The sequence below is a fragment of the Narcine bancroftii genome, chromosome 3 (assembly GCF_036971445.1).
Source record: "Narcine bancroftii isolate sNarBan1 chromosome 3, sNarBan1.hap1, whole genome shotgun sequence".
Taxonomy (NCBI): domain Eukaryota; kingdom Metazoa; phylum Chordata; class Chondrichthyes; order Torpediniformes; family Narcinidae; genus Narcine; species Narcine bancroftii.
Genome location: NC_091471.1, coordinates 249,140,274 through 249,159,536, shown reverse-complemented (window position 1 = coordinate 249,159,536; position 19,263 = coordinate 249,140,274). Strand labels below are relative to the sequence as shown.

General features: G+C 39.1%; 1 protein-coding gene across 5 annotated transcripts in view; it reads left to right on the top strand.

Moving 5' to 3' along the window:
• dhps (deoxyhypusine synthase) overlaps positions 1 to 19,263 on the top strand; it is a 39,238-nt gene that overhangs the window by 11,478 nt on the left and 8,497 nt on the right. For 3 of the 5 annotated variants that reach the window (XM_069927496.1, XM_069927495.1, XM_069927497.1), the window contains 3 exons: positions 6,276 to 6,511; positions 9,924 to 10,088; positions 14,075 to 14,196. In XM_069927496.1, coding sequence (XP_069783597.1) covers positions 6,302 to 6,511; positions 9,924 to 10,088; positions 14,075 to 14,196 — 497 coding nt within the window. In that variant the 5' untranslated portion in view covers positions 6,276 to 6,301. Of the gene's footprint in view, positions 1 to 6,275; positions 6,512 to 8,512; positions 8,608 to 9,923; positions 10,089 to 10,133; positions 10,349 to 14,074; positions 14,197 to 19,263 lie in introns of those variants that run through there. The other 2 variants (XM_069927498.1, XM_069927499.1) reach the window with 2 other exon arrangements.

Here is a 19,263-nt window from a genome sequence, read left to right as displayed (position 1 = left end):
ATTCTATGATGTCATCTGCAAGTAGACTGATTTTATTTTCCTTCTCTTTTATTTTTATCCCTTTTATTTTATTTTCTGTTCTTATCAGTTCTACCAAGTGTTCTATAGCTAAAGCAAACAGTGAGGGAAATAGTGGACATCCCTGCCTAGTTGCTTAATTTAAATTGGTTTGATATACATCCATTTTACTGTCACCTTCGCCAATGGTCCCTTATATAATGCTTTAATCCAATTAATATATTTCTCTGGTAGACTGAACCTCTGTAGTACTTTGAATAAATAATTCCATTCTACCCTGTCAAAGGCTTTGTCTGCGTCTAAAGCAACCACCACTTTTGGCGTCTTATTTCCTTGTACTACATGGATTAAGTTAATGAACTTTCAGATATTGTCCGTTGTTTGTCTTTTCTTAATAAATCCAGTTTGATCTAGTTTTACTATTTTTAGTACACAGTCGGCCAATCTGTTTGCTAATAATCTGAGTTAAGTAGAGATATTGGTCTATACGATGCTGGTTTTAGTGGATCTTTCCCCATCTTTGGTATTACTGTAATTATTGCTGTTTTACATGAATCTGGCATGTTTTGTGTTTCTTCAATCTGGTTCATTACTTCCAGGAGAGGAGGAATTAATGTCTTTAAATGTTTTATAGAATTCTATTGCGAGTCCGTCCTTTCCAGGCGTTTTATTGTTCGGTAACTTTTTTAATATATCCTGAATTTCCTCTATTTCAAATGATTTTATCAATTTGTTTTGCTCCTCTTGCAATTTCGGTAGTTCAATTTTAGCTAGAAACTCATCTATTTTGTCTTCTTTCCCTTCGTTCTCAGTTCAGTACAATTGCTCGTAGAATTCCTTGAAGTTTTCATTGATCTCTGTTGGGTTATATGCAAGTTGTTTGTCCTTTTTTCCTTGATGCCGATACCGTTCCTTTAGCTTGTTCTGTTTTAAGCTGCCAAGCTAGTATTTTTCATCTTTTCTCTTAGCTCATAATACTTCTGCTTTATTTTCATTATGTTCTTCTCCACCTTATATATTTGTGGTGTTTCGTATTTTATTTTTTTGTCCGCCAATTCTCTTCTTTTTGTTGTATCTTCCCTTGTTGCTAGTTCTTTTTCTGTACTTACTATTTCCCTTTCCAGCTGTTCTATTTCCCGTTTATACTCCTTCTTCATCTTAGTTACATAACTTATTATCTGCCCTCTAATGAAGGCTTTCATTTCATCCCATAATATAAATTTATCTTTCACTGATTCCGTATTTATTTCAAAGTACATTTTAATTTGGCGCTCAAATGAATTCTCTAAAATCCTGTCTTTTAAGTCGCATGAAGTTTAATCTCCATCTTTACGTTCTTGGTGGGATGTCCTCCAGTTCTTTTGCTAATAACAGGGGTGAATGATCAGATAACAATCTAGCTTTCTTCTGTTTTCCTAACTCTCCCTTGGATATGGACTGACAACAGGAATAGGTCAATCCTTGAGTATGTCTATGTCTACTCGAATAATATGAGTATTCCTTCTCCTTTCAGTGTTGTCTCCTCCATATATCCAAAAGTTGCATTTCCTGCATTGATTTAACCATAAATTTGGCTACTTTGTTCTTTCTGCTAGTCTTTTGTCCAGTTTTATCTATCTTTGAATCCAAATTAAGGTTAGAATCCCCTCCTATCAATATATTCCCCTGCGTATCTACAATCTTCAAAAAGATATCTTGCATAAACTTTTGATCCTCTTATATATTGAGCAAATTCCAGAATTCTGAATATATCTGACACTTTATCATGACATACCTCCCTGCTGGATCTATTATTTCCTCCTCTATTTTGATTGGTACATTTTTATTGATTAATATAGCTACACCTCTGGCTTTTGAATTATATGATGCTGCCGTTACGTGCCCTACCCAGTCTCTCCTTAATTTATTATGTTCCACTTCAGTTAGTTCCGTTTCCTGCATGAATGCAATATCTATTTTTTTCTTTTTTCAGTAAATTTAATAGCCTCTTCCTTTTAATTTGGTTATGTATTCTGTTAATATTTATAGTCATGTAGTTCAACATGGCCATTTCATACTTTGTTTACATCTCATTTCCACTTCCTCACCACCTCCTTTCCCCTTTTCCCCATTTCCATTTCCCAGTTTTCTTTTTTTGAACGCACTATATGACAACACTTCTAAGACATAAAATATTTCAACCATTCACACATCTAAAATTCCCTTAACCCCAAGTGGTTCCCCCCCCCCCCCCATCTCTGATTCACCCCTTGTCCCTTGCTGGGCAACCACAACTCCCCTCTCCATTCGGACTGCAACCCATTCGCAAGTGTCAACTGTTTTGCAGTGACTGTTATTCTCTCCCACCCAACCCCCTCCAGAAAAGACTTTTATCTTCACATTACAACAAAGCTCCCTCTCATCTCTTTTTCTTTTTATGTTTTATTTATTATTAATTTTTTTAACCCCTCCTCTTTTCCCCCCTTCTCCCTTACTTCCCTTTTCTTCCCTCCTTTAGTTCGTACATACACTATTTTTACATCTTTATATGTAGTTTGTCATCGTTCTTTGTTCTTGTTACATCTCTTCACCTCTCTTTCTGTCTTGCAGGCATTCTGCAAATTCTCGTGCTTTCTCCGGATACGAGAACAGTTTGTTTTGCTGCCCTAGGATAACTATTTTAAGCACCGCTGGATATCTTAACATAAATTTATAGCCTTTCTTCCATAGGATCGATTTTTCTGAGTTAAACTCCTTCCTCTTCTTCAGGAGTTCAAAAATTATGTCTGGGTACAAAAAATTTTTTGACCTTTGTATTCCAGTGGTTTTTTGTCTTCTCTCATTTTATTCATTGCCTTCTCCAATATATTTTCTCTTGTTATGTATCTCAGGAATTTAACTAAAATGGATCTTGATTTTTGTTGTGAATGTGGTTTCGGGTCTAATGTTCTGTGTGCCCTTTCTATTTCCATTCCTTCCTGCATTTCTGGCATTGCCAGGACTTTTGGGATCCATTCTTTTATAAATTCTTTCATATCTTTGGCTTCTTCATCTTCCTTTAGGCCCACTATCTTTATATTGTTTTGCCTACTATAGTTTTCCATTATATCTATCTTCTGAGCTAACAACTCTTGTGTTTCTTTAACTTTTTTGTCACTTTCTTCCAATTTTCTTTTTAAGTCATTCACTTCCATTTCTACCGCCATTACACGTTCTTCCACATTTTCTAATCTTTTCCCTATATCTGTTATGACCAGCTCTATTCTACTCACTTTTTCTTCTGTACTTTTCATTTTTCTTTTCATTTCACTAAATTCTAGTGTCAGCCATTCTTTTAATGCTTTCATTTCTTCTTGAAGTTTTTTTTTAATCTATGTACTGTCCATTCATTTTGCCTCCTATTCCTCTAAGCAGACCTTGGTGCTCTCCTTCTTCTTCTGTGTCTGCTCTTGGGTTTGTGTCTTCTCTTTCCTTCCTTGTATCTGTGTCTCTTCTGACTTTCTTGTTGAGCTGCTTGTCTCAGTTTGTTGGGTATTTTTTTTTCCATGGTGTCTTGATGTTGGTCCTCTTCTTCTGGGTTGATTATCTGTTATATCTCTAGTTTCCTTTTTTAATTCTCACCCCTCCCGTTCCCGATGTTTTCTTTATCTTCCAGCTGGGAGCCCTGCTGTCGGGTCTCTCTCAGCTGTTCGTGCTGTGGAGTTTCACCCCCTTCCTGTTGGTGTTGTCCTTACTCCTGTTTGGCTCAGTGAGCCATTTTTGCAGTCCCGCGGTCGGGAAGTCACGACCCTGTGGGGTCTCCACTAACCTCAGGGAGTGGGCTCCTCTTTCCACGGCGGGTCCCTGGTTTTTTGTGCAGATAAGGCCTTCACCTTTCTCTTACGGCGTCTTTCTTTCTTCTTTTCTTCCCGTTGTTTTTGGCTTTTCTTTCTTTGGTGCCATTTTCTCAACACCTTTATTTTTTATTTGTTGTGATTTGTGTGTCTGAGGCTTTGCTTTTTCTTCACTTTTTTCCTTCTTTTCTGGAGAGGGCTGGTATTCTCCTACCAGCCACTATTCCATAACCTGACTCCTCATACCCTGACAACATTTAAGATATATCTAGATTTTTGAATGGATCAGCTCAGAATTATAGGTGACATAACTTGTGCCAGTAAGTGGGATTGGGACAAGACCATAAGAAATAGGCTTTTTTTTTAAATATTTTATTTAAAATTTAAACAACCATGATACAATTAATAGAAAATATACATTCAAAACAAACATGGTTTGTATAAAAACCCCTCTAATCTGCCCCTATCCCCTTATACTAAGATTATCCCCTTTCCAACATCTCAACCCTTAACTGTAACCGCACTAACCCCTAAAAAGAAAGTAAAAAATAATAAGAAGAGAAATAACCAAAAACAACAGTAACCAAACCATGTGATGGAGAGACCCTGCCACAACCAGGTCCAAATCTTTACAATTTCAAATCCAAATCATCCATATAAGGGCTCCCAATCTTTCTAAAAGTAGAGTATTTATCTCTCAAGTTAATCATTATTTTTTCTAAAAGAATACAAGATCTTAATTCTGAATGCCATCTCTGTAAATTAAGTTCTATCTGGTCTTTTCATGGAATTGCAAAACACTTCCTCGCTTAAAAAAGATATTTGAAATTTGTCTAAAGCACTTTTCAAACAAATTGTACTTATATCACCAATTAAGAAGACTTTTGGATCCAAAGAAAACTTAATTTTCAAAATATCTTGAAAAAAATTCCTTCACCTGAGACCAAAAGGTTCAACTTTTTCACATAACCATCATAAATGTATAAAGGTCCCCTTATCCTCCTTACATCGAAAACATAAATCAGAAGAAATCAAACTATATCATTTTAAATTTTCTGGGATTAAATATAATTAATGTATAAAATTATAATGTACAAGTCTATATCGAACATGAATAATCCTTGTCAAGCTATCTTTACAAATAATTTTACAAATAATTTTCTAATGATCTATAATCCTTTTCCCATTTTAATCTTGACTTTTAATTTTAATAAAATTTAATTTATTTTAGGCATTTTCTGTTGCAATAATTTATACATTTCAGTTATAAATCCTTTCTTTCCACCTTCCAGAATTATAATTTCAAATTTTGACTCCTTTGGAAGTTCCAAATTTTTCCAAAAGTAGTCCTTTCAGCCCATTGAGTCGGCCCTGCCATTTAATCATGAGCTGATCTATTTTTTCACTCAGCCCCATAACCTTTGATGCCATGGCTCATCAAGAACCTATCAATCTCTGCCTCAAATACACCCAGTGATCTCGCCTCCATACCACCTGTTCCACAAATTTATCACCCTCTGGCTGATAAAATTCCTCCTCGTTCTATTCTAAGGAGATGCACCTCAATCCTGAAGTTTTGCCCTCTTGTCCTCGACTCTCCCACCATGGGAAACAACCTTTCTACATCTATTCTGTCCATACCTTTCAAAATGTTTCAATGAGAATCCCCCACCATTCTTCTAAATTCCAATGAGTACAGGCCAATCAATCATTCCTCCCATGATAACTCCTTCCAGAAATCATCCTAGTGAACCTCCTTAGAACCCTTTCCAACATCAACACAACCTATCATAAATGAGGAGACCAAAACTGCTCACAGTACTTCAAATGAGGTCTCTCCAGGGCCTTATAAAGCCTCAACATCACATCCCTGCTCTTAGATTCTATTCCTCTTGAAATGAATGCCAATATTGCACAAGGACTCCCAGGTCCCTTTGCATCTGCTCATTTTCAATTTTCTCCCTATTTAAGAGATAGTTTGCCCATTTACTTTTTCTACCAAAGTCCATGACTGTACACTTTATCTGCCCATTCTCCTATAGGTTGGTTCAAAGGAAAACATGCTTGTTTCTGTGTTTTACTCCAATGTTTTTCCATTATGAATTCTGCAACGTTGTATTTACTGCTCCCTTGACTCAATCCTTAAATTTTTTACTTCAAACACATACAGTATAGTAACAGGCCCTTTCAGCTCATGAGTCCATATTGCCCAATTACACCAAATTACTTACGACCCCTGGTATGTTTTGAAGGGTAGGAGGAAACCGGAGTACCTGGAGGAAACCCACACAGACATGGGGAGAACATACAAACTCCTTACGGGCAGCATGGGATTGGAAACCGAGTCACTACCACTGTAACTGTGTTACGCTAACTGCTACTCTAACCGTGTCACCCCAAATTCCTGCTGATAATCTTTGTTTGTTGTTTGTCACCCTCTCCCAGACTCTTCCTGGTTTATTCTGCAGCTGATGGACACTGAGGGGATGGCAGAATCTGCTCCATCCTTGGCTGTGAAGTCAGTTCTCAAAAAAAGTGCTGAGATGCCTGAGGACTCTCTGAAGGTCAAGGGCTACGAATTCAACAGAGGCGTTGACCATCATGCATTGCTGCAATCCTACCTGACCACTGGTTATCAAGCCACCCATTTTGGGCAGGCTGTACAAGAAATCAATGTAATGGTAAGTATCTTCACGTGGTGGTTGTCAGAATACATCATGTTATTCAAGATTCCTTTATTGTCATGTAATAAATCCAGTGCCATAATGCAGGGAATTTGCTTTCGTTTGCCATAAGGCAAATAAATTCATTATTGGCAGAAATTGGCTGAAGCACCTCTTACAGTTAGAGAAAGAGAAGTAAAAGAGAGCACAAAGATCAGGGCACTATCAGATTAAGTGGTTGCAGAGGGAAGATTTCCTGACGTTCTGAGATCTGTGATGGTCTGGCAGACAATGGCCTATGAGCTTCTGTTTCATCACTAGAGAGTCTTCCCAGAGTCACTGAGTGTCCCTGGATCACCTCCAGCCCTCCCACAGCCATTGGAGCCACACAGACTGCAGTCCAAACCTTCGACATCTGAGTTCCAGATCTGAACCTCCGACACAATCAGAAAACCTTCAGAACCTTCCACATCCTCTTGCATCCTGGTTCCAATACCGGGTACCCCTCCGGCCGGTCTCCAACTGTGTGAAACCCTCGACCCACAGTCACCACAGTCTACTCGGGTTCCTCATCTCAAGTCGCCATCGGCGTGTTCTTCAGCCGCAGGAACCCTCACTGGTCCACTGCCAAGGTCACCATCCCGTGAGTCATCTCCTCTGCTTCTCCTTCTCAAACAGGGGGGTGTTTTCCCAATTTGATGGTGCCTTGCGCCAGTCTTCGGCTTCCTTGGAGATTGCAACCTCTCATGGCCTGCTGCTGACTGCAGAATTTTTAAATATAACCGCTGTTCGCTCCATTTTAAAAGAAATATTTATTTAAATTCAATGTATTAATATCTAAATTCAGGATTGTCTTTCATTCAAATCTAAATAATAATGCATAGTATTTTATTTTAAATCTCTCAACCCTTTCCACACCCTCCCCCCCAAAATAATAATCCCCAAAGTGTAAAACAGAGACTAAAGAAAGAAAATAGAATTCAAAATAGGAAAGTAAGAAAATAAAAGAATAGGACTGGATTCTAAAATTAGAAACAATTCCATCAAATTTTGCCTCTAGAATACTAAACCTGTATACACCAAGGAGCTGATAAGGTTTTGAGGGTAAGGGGATAGTTTCATAATGTAATACCTACAGTATGCAAATATGAGCACCAAATTTTAAAGAAATCATCATATTTATTTCTTAAATTATATGTAATTTTTTTCAAGAGGTATACAACTACATGTTTCAGCATGCCATCTATCCACTCCCAAATTTGTATCTGATTTCCATGACACTGCTAGCGTTGACTCCATTAACCAGCCATTGAAAGTCTGTGTGGAGCTGACATCAGTTGGAGCGCTTTGTCTCCGCTCCCTGCCCTCTTCGGGTCCGCACCATCAGCAGCTCTGATCATCTCTGGCAGCGTTCCCATTTTCTTTATCTGGCATACAGGATGAAACTTAAGGAACTGCAACAGGGAAGTGCTGGGCAGGATTTCAGGTGATCTTACCGAAGAGTAGACAAACAGAATAGCCTCCCTCCTTTTTCTTGTATCTTTATGACAGTGTGACTACAGAAGAAGAATTTAAATCAGAACCAAGACGTCTTCACAGAAATGGAGAGAGAGGTTGATGCCGATCACTGTTGGGGTGACTCTCTTATCTCTGCTTAGTAAGAGTTGTCCCAGTCAGAGACTTTATTTATAAACGTGGAGATGGTGGGGGAAGGGGGTAATTATCCATAATGTTATTGCTTGTCCTTTGGCTGGCTTCATGGAGGGGGAGGAACCTGCAGATGCAGGGACGGTTAAATGTTTTCAAAGAATGTGACCGAAAATAAAGTAAAATGCTTTAAGGTTTATATATTCATGCAAGTTAAGTTTGTTTGGTGTAGGTGCAGTTTTATATTTTTGTCTTTTAAACTGTTTATTTTTAATGCAGATGTATTACTTAAGCATTGTAAGAATAAATGTCGAGCTTGTCTGCATTTACCAATCCCCATAGGTGCTGGATACCAGAGGTTTCACTGCACTTGAAACAAGTTAAATATTGCTCTGCACCTGTCCATTCTCTACCTGGAGCTGATGTGGACTTGAGGGGAGAGAATTTAAAGAATGAAGAAGGAAATGGTTGGTTGAGGTTATCGTAGTTGCTTGGGTTCTGTATTGGATTGGATGCTGGAAAGAGGAGTTCTGTGTCTTGTGTGAATACACTGCTTACCCAGCATTATGTCATTAGAGCAAAATCCTGCCTAGAACAGGGGCGTTGGTGTGGTGGTCAGTGCAACTCCTTTACAGCACCAGCGATTGGGACCAGGGTTCGAATCCTGCGCTGTCTGTAAGGAGTTTGTACATTTTCCCCATGTCTGTGTGGGTTTTGTCCTGGGGGCTCTGGTGTCCTCCCACCATTCGAAACGCACTGGGGGGTGTAGGTCAATCGGGTGTAATTGGGCAGGATGGGCTCATGCACTGAAATGGCCTGTTCCCACGCCTCTGTTCTCTTTATGTTGATGTGCCTCTTAAACGTACTATCTAACCTGTTTCTACCCACCCTACCCCTAGCAATGTGTTCCAGGCACCTATCAAAATGTTTAAAAAAAAACACTTGTTCTTAAATTATGCCCTCTGATATTTGACAATACCACCCTCATAATTTTATAAACCTATCAGGTCTTCTCCCCCACCCCCCAACCTCTGGCAGGAAGAGAGATGAGGTCCTGCAAAGTAAATTTAGGGTGTTAGGTAGAACATACTTTTGGAAAAAAAAGGATCTTGAGTTGTAATCTCAAACATAAAAATCTGCAGATGCTGGAGGAACTCAGCCAATGTCACATGTCCATGGGAGGTAAAGATATCTTACCGACATTTCAGGCCTGAGCCCTCCTTAAAAAATTAAGCAAAAGAACAGGAAGGCATCAGAATAAAGACTAAAGTATATGGCAGGGAAGGGAGTCCACACCAACAAAATGTGTTAATTGGACGTAATAAGGGGAGAGGTGAGGATTGATTTTGACTCTGTGAAAGGAGATAGAGGGAAAAGGGAAGAGAAAGTGAGAGAGAGACCAAAACTGGGGGAACAGCATCAGATTCTACAGAATCCACAGATTCACCACCCTCTTGGAAAAGCAGTTCCTTCTCATCTCTGTCCTAAATTTTCTCCCCTGAATCTAGATTGTTATGGCCACTACTGAAATTAGGTTGAGAGAGGGGAAGGTCTGGCAGCTCAGTGTTCCAGAGACTGGGACAGGTGCAGGAAATCTGAATCAAAATCAAAACATGCCAGAAATACTCCAACCAGGCTGCATCGGTGGAAAGAGAAGCTAAGCTGGATGAATGCCTTTTGCCACAACCTCCTAACCGATTCTCTCTGCCCTGGCATTGGGTCTGGGTTGATCCCTGTAGGCCAATCTGCACTCTGGGCCTTAATGTTTGTTCTTCATTCTCAGATTGAGAAGAAGTTGGAGCCCTTGGACGAATCCGAGAAGGAAAGGTTCAACCTGAACCCGTGCCAGCGGGAGCCGTCGGGCTGCACCATCTTCCTGGGGTACACCTCCAACCTCATCAGTTCTGGGATCCGGGAAGTCATCCGCTACCTTGTACAGCACAACATGGTACAGTCTGGGTTGCTTCATCTTGTCTATCCCAGTGACCAGCTTGCTTCCAGTTCCAGCTCTCACTGGCAAAATCACACAAAAAAGCTGGAGGAACTCAACCGGTCTCGCAGTGACCATAGGAAGTAAAGATGTATTACCAACATTTTGGCCTGAACCCTTCTAGGTAATACATCTTTTGTTGTAACAAGAGGCACTGCCAAGCAGCTTCAAAGGTGTCTGTCTTGCCTCCAAAGTACAGCAGTATTTGTATCTTCAGGGTACGTGACAACTTATTTATTTTTCAACCCTTGCAACTTACATTGTTCTTGACTTAACACAATTACTTTTTATGCAAAACAATCAATGATCTTCACCCTTGAGAGTCTCAGGCCCGAGGTTCTCTGCTGATCATTTTAAATGTTGATTATCTTACAACGGGTAGACCTGTTAATCATTTTAGACCTGATCACATTAAAAAAATGTCTCCTGTCCTCAAGTAAGACAATTGATAGCCTTCACCGGTGACCTTGACAGAGTATCTGATCACTATGGGACTGATCACATTGTGCTTCCTGGCCGTAAGAAGAACAATTAATACTCGGAACTTGCTAATTACTTTTTGGACTGGTCACATTAAAAATTGCTTCCTGGCCTTAAGAAAAACAATTAATAGTCTTCACCAGTGATCCTGGTGGGAGCATATGGTAATTACTTTGAAACTTGTTTTTTCTACATGATACTTTACTGTGTGAATCCCCATAATCAGTCATTCCACTTCATCAGGGAAGTTTAAATTTGTATTAGCAGTACAAATAATCATCCAGGCCTTGGTTAAAGGAGGGATTTCCCTACCCCAAAATAACTGGGAGGAGAATGTTTAGGGGAAAGGGCTGAGAGAAAGAAACTCACATGCACAGTAAGAGGTTTTGAAAGAATCACTACAGGACCAGACACTTTTTGGAATTCAGAATTTTTTGGATAATAGAATAATAGTAATGGCAGTGCGTTAAGTAATTGCGCTGGTTTCAGATTCGTGCAAAACAAACACACACTAACTAGAAGGGTCTCTGAATGGGGGGGTCTTCACCACGGTGCTAGACTGGGGGTGCTTGTGGCAGAGCTGGACGGGGGGTGTTTGCAGTGGCCATCTGAGCTCCTGATGCCCCAACAGTGGACTCTCGCCCCAGCAGTCCACCAACCATTGCTCCCGATATCCCGGCTGCCTGCCTACTGGAGCTCCCGGCGCCCCTTCAGAGGACCCTTCCTCCAACCGTCTGCCCACCGGAGCTCCCAATGCTCCAGCAGCCTCTCCAATGAACTCCCTACTGCAGATCCTTGCCCTAGACGCTCGCCAATCTAAACCCCTGACACCCTAGCTGCCTGTCCTTCCGAACCCCTGACCATGGATCCTCGCTCCAATCTACCACCCACCTGAGCTCCCGATTTGGACGCTGGACGCGGCATGTTTACAGCAGTGCTGGAAGGGGGGTTGCGGCAGCACTGGTTGGGGAACGTCCGAGTGTCAGACCATCTACAATGAATCGGGCATGCATATTTGGTGAATCAGAGGTGTTGGACTCTGATTTTCCACTGGCACCTATAAAGTAAGGACTCCCTCGGGTTCCACTAACTAATTACTGACATGGACCAACTCGGGATATTCAAGCGTGAGTTGAGCGTGGGTCGTGTTTGGTGCCGAACACGAGCTTTGGTATGCAGACGACATCCACGGAAAGAATGTTTGGTTTTCGGTTTGCAGAATTTTGGATAAAAGATTATGTACTTGCACTTGAATCTCACCACAATAAAACGTTTATATTCCGAAAAAGGGAGTATAAACACTATCGTGCTCCAGCCTGGTTCCCCTTGACAGCCTCGAGCTGTTGTGTGACCTCCTGACTTCAGCACTCCAGTGTATTGCACTGCAAGCCCCCCCCCCCCCCCCCCCACTGCACCTTCAGACTTTCCTGTTTATCTCCTAACTCTTCCCAGTCGGTCACTGCCCATGGGAAGAAGCTGTTTCTCGGCATGGTGGTGCTGGTTCTGATCCTCCTGTATCTGCTTTCCAATGGGAGCATGTTGTGCGCCCTCTTCAGACAACAATCCCAGTAGATCACGTCGATGGGGAGGGAGAGAAACCCCAGTGATCCTCTCTGCCACTTTTAGGGTTCTGTGGATTGACCCCTGATCATTTTCTCTGCAGAAACTGTACCACGCTGTGATGCATCCAGGCAAGACACTCTCAGTAGAGGATAACATAATGGTGGCCAGTGAACTTGAACATTAGGATTAGATTGTCTATATGCGGGCAGCGGGATAATCATCCCCCTGTGTTCACATGTTTCCCCTCTCTGGGGATCTTTGTCACTCTGAACTGCCACTTTGTGCTGGCCCATGTTTTCATTACACTGTGTCTGTTTCTAGCCTCTATTGGCCTCGCATCTTCCCCGGTAGGTTTTTGTATCATTCATTAAAAAGTTTTGACAATTTGTATGGTGTTAGGGTTAGAGTTAGTGTTAAGGTTATTGGTGGTGTTTCTTGGTCAGCTCGGGTCTGTGTTAGGGTGTCCCTATAATTTGTCATAAGTGTGCTGGCCCAGGGAGTCTGTTGTGGGGATTGCTGTTGTTGTGGTTGTCTTCGAAAAGGGTTGAATCTGGGTAAGGGTTAGGGTGTTAATATGTAGACAGCGGGATTCATCATCCCTTGTGTTCACTTGTTTTCCCTCTCTGGGGTTCTGTGTCACTCTGCACTGCCCATTAGGGTCAGGGTCAGGGTTAAGGTTAGGGAAGTTTGGGTCTATGTTAGAGTGTTCCTAGCATTTGTCATCAGTGTGCTGTCCCAGGAAGTCTGTTGTGGGAATTGGTGTTGTTGTGGGGCTTCCATTTGTGTTGTCTTTGAATGGAATTGAGTCTGGGTAAGGGTGTCTTTATTCTCTCTGGTTGTGTCCTGGCTTAGAGAGTCCACATCAGGCAGTGCCTATTAGAGTTTGCTGTCAGGCCTAGTAGGCCCTTGTGGGATTGATTTTGGTTTGTTGGGTGTTTAGAATAAGGTGAAGTTTGGGTAAGGTTGCCTCTGTGATTTCTGACATGAGGGGTCTGCCCTAAATAGCGCCTGGCAGAGTGAAATGAATGGACTTAGGGCCCATGTGGGATTAATTTTCGGTTGTTTGGGGGTTCTTTTGGTTAAGGTAAGTCTGGGTAAGTGTGCCATTATGCTCTATGGTTGTGTCCTGGCCTAGGGAGACTGCCTTCAGCAGTTCCTGGTGTTGTTTGCTGCTACACCTTGAGGCCCCTGTGATATTCATTTTGGGTTGTTGGGGGTTTAGGATAAGGTGAAGTCTGGGTAAGGCTGCCCCAGTGATTACTGATTGTGTCCTGTCATAGGGGGTCTGTCTTAATCCTTGCCTGGCAGAGGTAACCAGATGGACTTAAGGCCCATGTGGGATTACATTGGGTTATTTGGGGTGGGTTTTAGGATTAGGGTTAAGTCTGGGTAAGGGTGCCTTTATGTTCTCTGGTTGTGTCCTGGCCTAGAGTCTACATGAGTCAGTGTCTGTTTGAGTTTTCTGTCAGGCCTTAAGACCCTTGTGGGATTGATTTTGTGTTGTTGGGTATTTAGGATAAAGTGGAGTCTGGTTCAGATTGCCTCTGTGATTCCTGATTGTGACCTAGCATGGGGGGTCTGTCCTGATCAGTGCCTGGCAAAGTTAGCTGAATGGACAAGGCCCCTGAGGGATCAATGTTTGGTTATTTGGGTGGTTATTATTGGGTTACGCCTTCCTGACAAGTGAGGAGATGTTGAGTGTCCACTATAGGTCACTAGGTAAGTGAACTCCAAGGAACTTGGTGCTCTCCACTGCAAAATTATTGGTTTAGTGGAGGGTGGTCATTCCACGATCATCTTCATCTTGTCCATGTTGATTCTCATGCTGTTACTCTTGCACCACCGCGAGATTTTCCACCTCTTCTGTTTTCTTCCCTAATTTACTCCATAAATCCCTGCAGGTTGACTGTGTGGTGACCACTGCGGGGGGTATTGAGGAGGATCTCATCAAGTGCCTTGCACCAACCTTCGTGGGAGAGTTCAGTCTGAAGGGTAAAGAGCTGCGTGCCAACGGGATTAACAGGTAGAGAGTTTCAAGTTCAAGTTTATTACCACCTACATCTACAGTAAAACCCCCATCACCTGGAATCAAGCAACGGACAAATAAAATCTAAAAGAAACTGTAAAAAGAAAATTGATGTTTAAAATTGGCATGCATCACCATTAGTTTGCCTAATACGCAACACACAATCTCAAGCAACCGGAAAGTTCATTTATTCGGCATTTATCAATCCCCATAGATGCCTGATACCAGGGCGCTTTTACTGTACAACCTGACAAAATACCATCTCTCCAGACCATAGTGCATGCACAAAAACACAATACACAGTACATAATTATCACAAAAATAATCAAAATAAATATATATAAATATTTGGGATGATTTCCAGTGTTTTTTTTTAAACTTTATTTATTCATTCAAAAAACAAATAATATATGACATATACAGCAATTAAACATGAACACGAATGTTTTTTTTATATATAGAAAATTCCCCCCCTCAGCCCTCTCTTAAAGAGAGCCATAAAAAAAAGAAAGAACATCTTTAAAAAAATTAAATATACATATTAAAATCTAATCAATATAAATTGAAATGTAAATATTCTAACAGCCACTTATTAATAAAAAAATTATAATTATCATGTGAAACATATGTCATTTTTTCCATTATTAAACAATATTTCATCTCATTATGCCATCTATTAATATCAATCTTATTTGTATCTTTCCACGTACTCGCAATACATGTTTTCGCTACGGATAAAGCTAAATATACAAAAGCAAACTGAAACTTATCTAATCCCAAGCCTTTCAGAGGTTGAAAACTACCCAGTAAAAATACAGTTGGATCTAAAGCTATTTTAATCTTATACAGATATTCTAAAAACGATTGAACTTCCTTCCAAAAAGATTGTATATGTATACGTGACCAAACAGCATGAAAAAAGTTCCAACCGTATCACCACATCTAAAACACAAATCTGATTCATGAAAACCATATTTTTTTAATTTTTCAGGTGTCAAATATAATTGATGTAAAAAATTGTAATTAATCATTGCATAATGTGCATTTATCAATCTAGTTACACTATCATAACGGATATCTAACCAATCATCTTCAGAAAAAATAAAACCAATATCCGCTTCCCATTTAATTCTAGATCTATCCCAACCCTTTTTATCCATACCATCCTGTAATATTTGATACATAAATGAAATATAACCCTTCTCTGGTATCTTCATAAGAAAAGTCTCAAATTTTGTCATTTTAGGTAAAATCATATCTCTACCAAACATACATTTTACCCAAGATCGAATTTGATAATAAAGAAATAAAGAATTCTTATCAATACCAAAATCTTCCCTCATCTGATTAAAAGACAAAAACTTACCCTCTTTAAAACAATCTCCCAAATTTTTCACACCTTTAAATCTCCAATGCAATAAACTTTGATTATGTATTGAAAAAGAAATAAGTTGATTATTATACAACGGAGTCAAAGCCAATAATTTACCCCTAGAGCTTATCATTTTATTTTTCTTTATCCATAACTTCATTAAATGTTTTAGTATAGGCACATTATATTGTTGTAACAAATTTATATTCCACCTAAACAAAAATTGATATATTTCAAATTCAGAAATACTTGCCATCTCAATTTTATCCCAACAAGGAGGCCGTACCAAATCCATCAATGAACTAATAAATTTAAGTTGGGCTGCCTCATAATAATTTTGAAAATGTGGTAAAGGTAGTCCCCCAAACTCATATTTCCAAGTTCATTTATTCAAAGCTACTCTCGAAAATTTACCCCTCCATAAAAACTCCCTAACCATTTTATTTAAATCTCGAAAAATTTTTTTATCAATACGGAATAGATTGAAACAAATATTGTATACACGGAAAGATATTTATCTTAATTGTATTTATCCTTCCCATTAAATTAATAGGTAAATCTTTCCATTTAATCAAATCAGTTTTAATTTTTTTCATTAACGAAGCATAATTTAATTTATATAAAGATTGATAATTAACATTCAAAATTATACCCAGATATTTAATTCGATCAGTCCACTTCAAATTAATAATATTCTTATCAACTGAATAATCTCCTTCACTTACTGGTAATATTTCACTTTTTTCCCAATTAACTTTATATCCAGAAAGACATCCATATTGTATTAAACATTCCTTCAAATGCAAAAGTGACTGAGATGGGTTTGTTAAATACATCAATACATCATCAGCAAATAATTTTATACTCCTCATCTAAAATTTTCATACCTTGTATCTGTGTATTTTGTCTTATCAACTGTGCTAAAGGTTCAATCACTAACGCAAACAAAGCTGGTGATAAAGGACGAGTTGATCGAGTTAACTTAAAAGATTCCGAAATCAAACCATTTGTCAATACTCTAGCTACCGGTTTACTATATAGAGCCCTAATCCAACCAATAAAAGAAGGACCAAACTTAAATTTCTCCAAAGCTTTAAACAAAAAATTCCATTCAACTCTATCAAATGCTTTTTCTGCATCTAAGGATATCACCATCGGATGATCTAAAGATTGTCGAAATCTATTAATCAAACTAATCACGCGCAAAATGTTATCTGAAACATATCTATTCTTTATAAAACCTTTTTGATCAATATGAATCAACTTTGGTAAAAATTTAGCCAATCTATTCACTATTATTTTATAATCTACATTTAACAATGAAATTGGTCTATATGAAGATACTTTCAAAGGATCTATCTTTTTATAGGAATTACTGTAATTAAAGCACTAGAACAAGACTCAGGTAATTCATAATGTTCTCCAACTTGACGTAATACATCCCCAAACACTGTCGATAAATCATCATAAAAAATTTTATAAAATTCAACCGAAAATCCATCATCACCAGGCGATTTACCGTTCGGCATTTCCAGCATAACCATTTTAATTTCCGAATCAGTAAATGGTTCTTCTAACTCATGTACATCTCCATCCTCTAATATCGGTAAATTCAACTGTGATAAAAAAAGATCAATCGATCCAGTTTCCTGTTTTCCTTCAGATGTATATAACTTTTTATAAAATGAATAAAACTCATTAATCTCAGGAGATTTATAAGTAATAAGAGAATTTGATCTAACAGCATTAATAGTCCTCAATATCTGTTCTTTCTTTAATTGCCACGCCAATACCTTATGTGCTTTCTCTCCCCATTCGTAATACCGTTGTTTAGTCCTATTAATCACACATTCAAATTGGTAAGATTGCAAAGTATTATATTTCAGTTTCAGCCTAGATAATTCTATTTTCTCATCTTCTGTAGCATCTTTCTGAAATTCCTTTTCTAACTCATCAATCTGTTTCTCTAATTCAAAACTCTGATTTAATCGATTCTTTTTTATTTTAGAAGTACAACTAATTATTTGTCCTCTCAAATAGCCTTTCATAGCATCCCATAATACAAACTTACTTTGAACAGAATTAGAATTTTCTTTTAAAAAAAATTAATTTGTTTTTTAAAAAAATCAATAAATTCCATATTTTTAACAACATTGTATTAAATCTCCAATGATAAGCTATTTGAATTTTCTCAGAAATCTCATATATAAAATATAACAGAGAATGATCTGAAATCACCCTACTTTTATATTCCGTTTGTTGTATTTTCCCTTGTAAATGTGCCGATACTAAAAAGAAGTCAATCCTTGAAAAAGATGCACGTCTAGATGAATAAAAAGAAAAATCTTTCTCTGTCAGATTAAGACATCTCCAAATATCTACAAAATTAAGATCTTTCATCAACGCTTGGACCTGAATTGCCATCTTGGATATTTTAACTTTTTTCAGAGATTTATCTAATAAAGGTTCTAAAACACAATTAAAATCACCACCAACTAAAATATTATCATTAGCTTGACCCAAACATAAAAATGCATCCAAAATAAATACTTCATCATCTGCATTTGGAGCATAAATATTACGTAAAGTCCAAAATTCACTTAAAATCTTACAATTCAATTTAAGAATACATCCTGCCTTTTCCTCCATTGATTGTAATTCAAAAGATAACTTTTTATGTATCAAAATTGCTACACCTTTAGCTCTAGAATTAAATGAGGAAGAATATACATGCCCAGCCCAGTCCCTCTTTAATTTCACGCTTTCCTTCACATTCAAATATGTTTCTTGTAAAAAGGCAATATCAAATTTCATTTTCTTAATATACGCCAAGACTCGCTTACGTTTAATCGGACTATTTAATCCTCGAACATTAAAAGTAGCAAACCTCAACTTTGATATATCTACTATTATTATTATTACTATTATTACTAAATACCAGGTCTTTCATGAAAGACCTCAAAAATGAAGATGCTGTTTACATCCGGTACCGCACGGATGGCAGTCTCTTCAATCTGAGGTGCCTGCAAGCTCACACCAAGACACAAGAGCAACTTGTCCGTGAACTACTCTTTGCAGACGATGCCGCTTTAGTTTCCCATTCAGAGCCAGCTCTCCAGCGCTTGACGTCCTGTTTTGCGGAAACTGCCAAAATGTTTGGCCTGGAAGTCAGCCTGAAGAAAACTGAGGTCCTCCATCAGCCAGCTCCCCACCATGACTACCAGCCCCCCCACATCTCCATCGGGCACACAAAACTCAAAACGGTCAACCAGTTTACCTATCTCGGCTGCACCATTTCATCGGATGCAAGGATCGACAACGAGATAGACAACAGACTCGCCAAGGCAAATAGCGCCTTTGGAAGACTACACAAAAGTGTCTAGAAAAACAACCAACTGAAAAATCTCACAAAGATTAGCGTATACAGAGCCGTTGTCATACCCACGCTCCTGTTCGGCTCCGAATCATGGGTCCTCTTCCGGCATCACCTACGGCTCCTAGAATGCTTCCACCAGCGTTGTCTCCGCTCATTCATTGGAGCGACTTCATCACCAACATCGAAGTACTCGAAATGGCAGAGGTCGACAGCATCGAATCCACGCTGCTGAAGATCCAACTGCGCTGGGTAGGTCACGTCTCCAGAATGGAGGACCATCGCCTTCCCAAGATCGTGTTATATGGTGAGCTCTCCA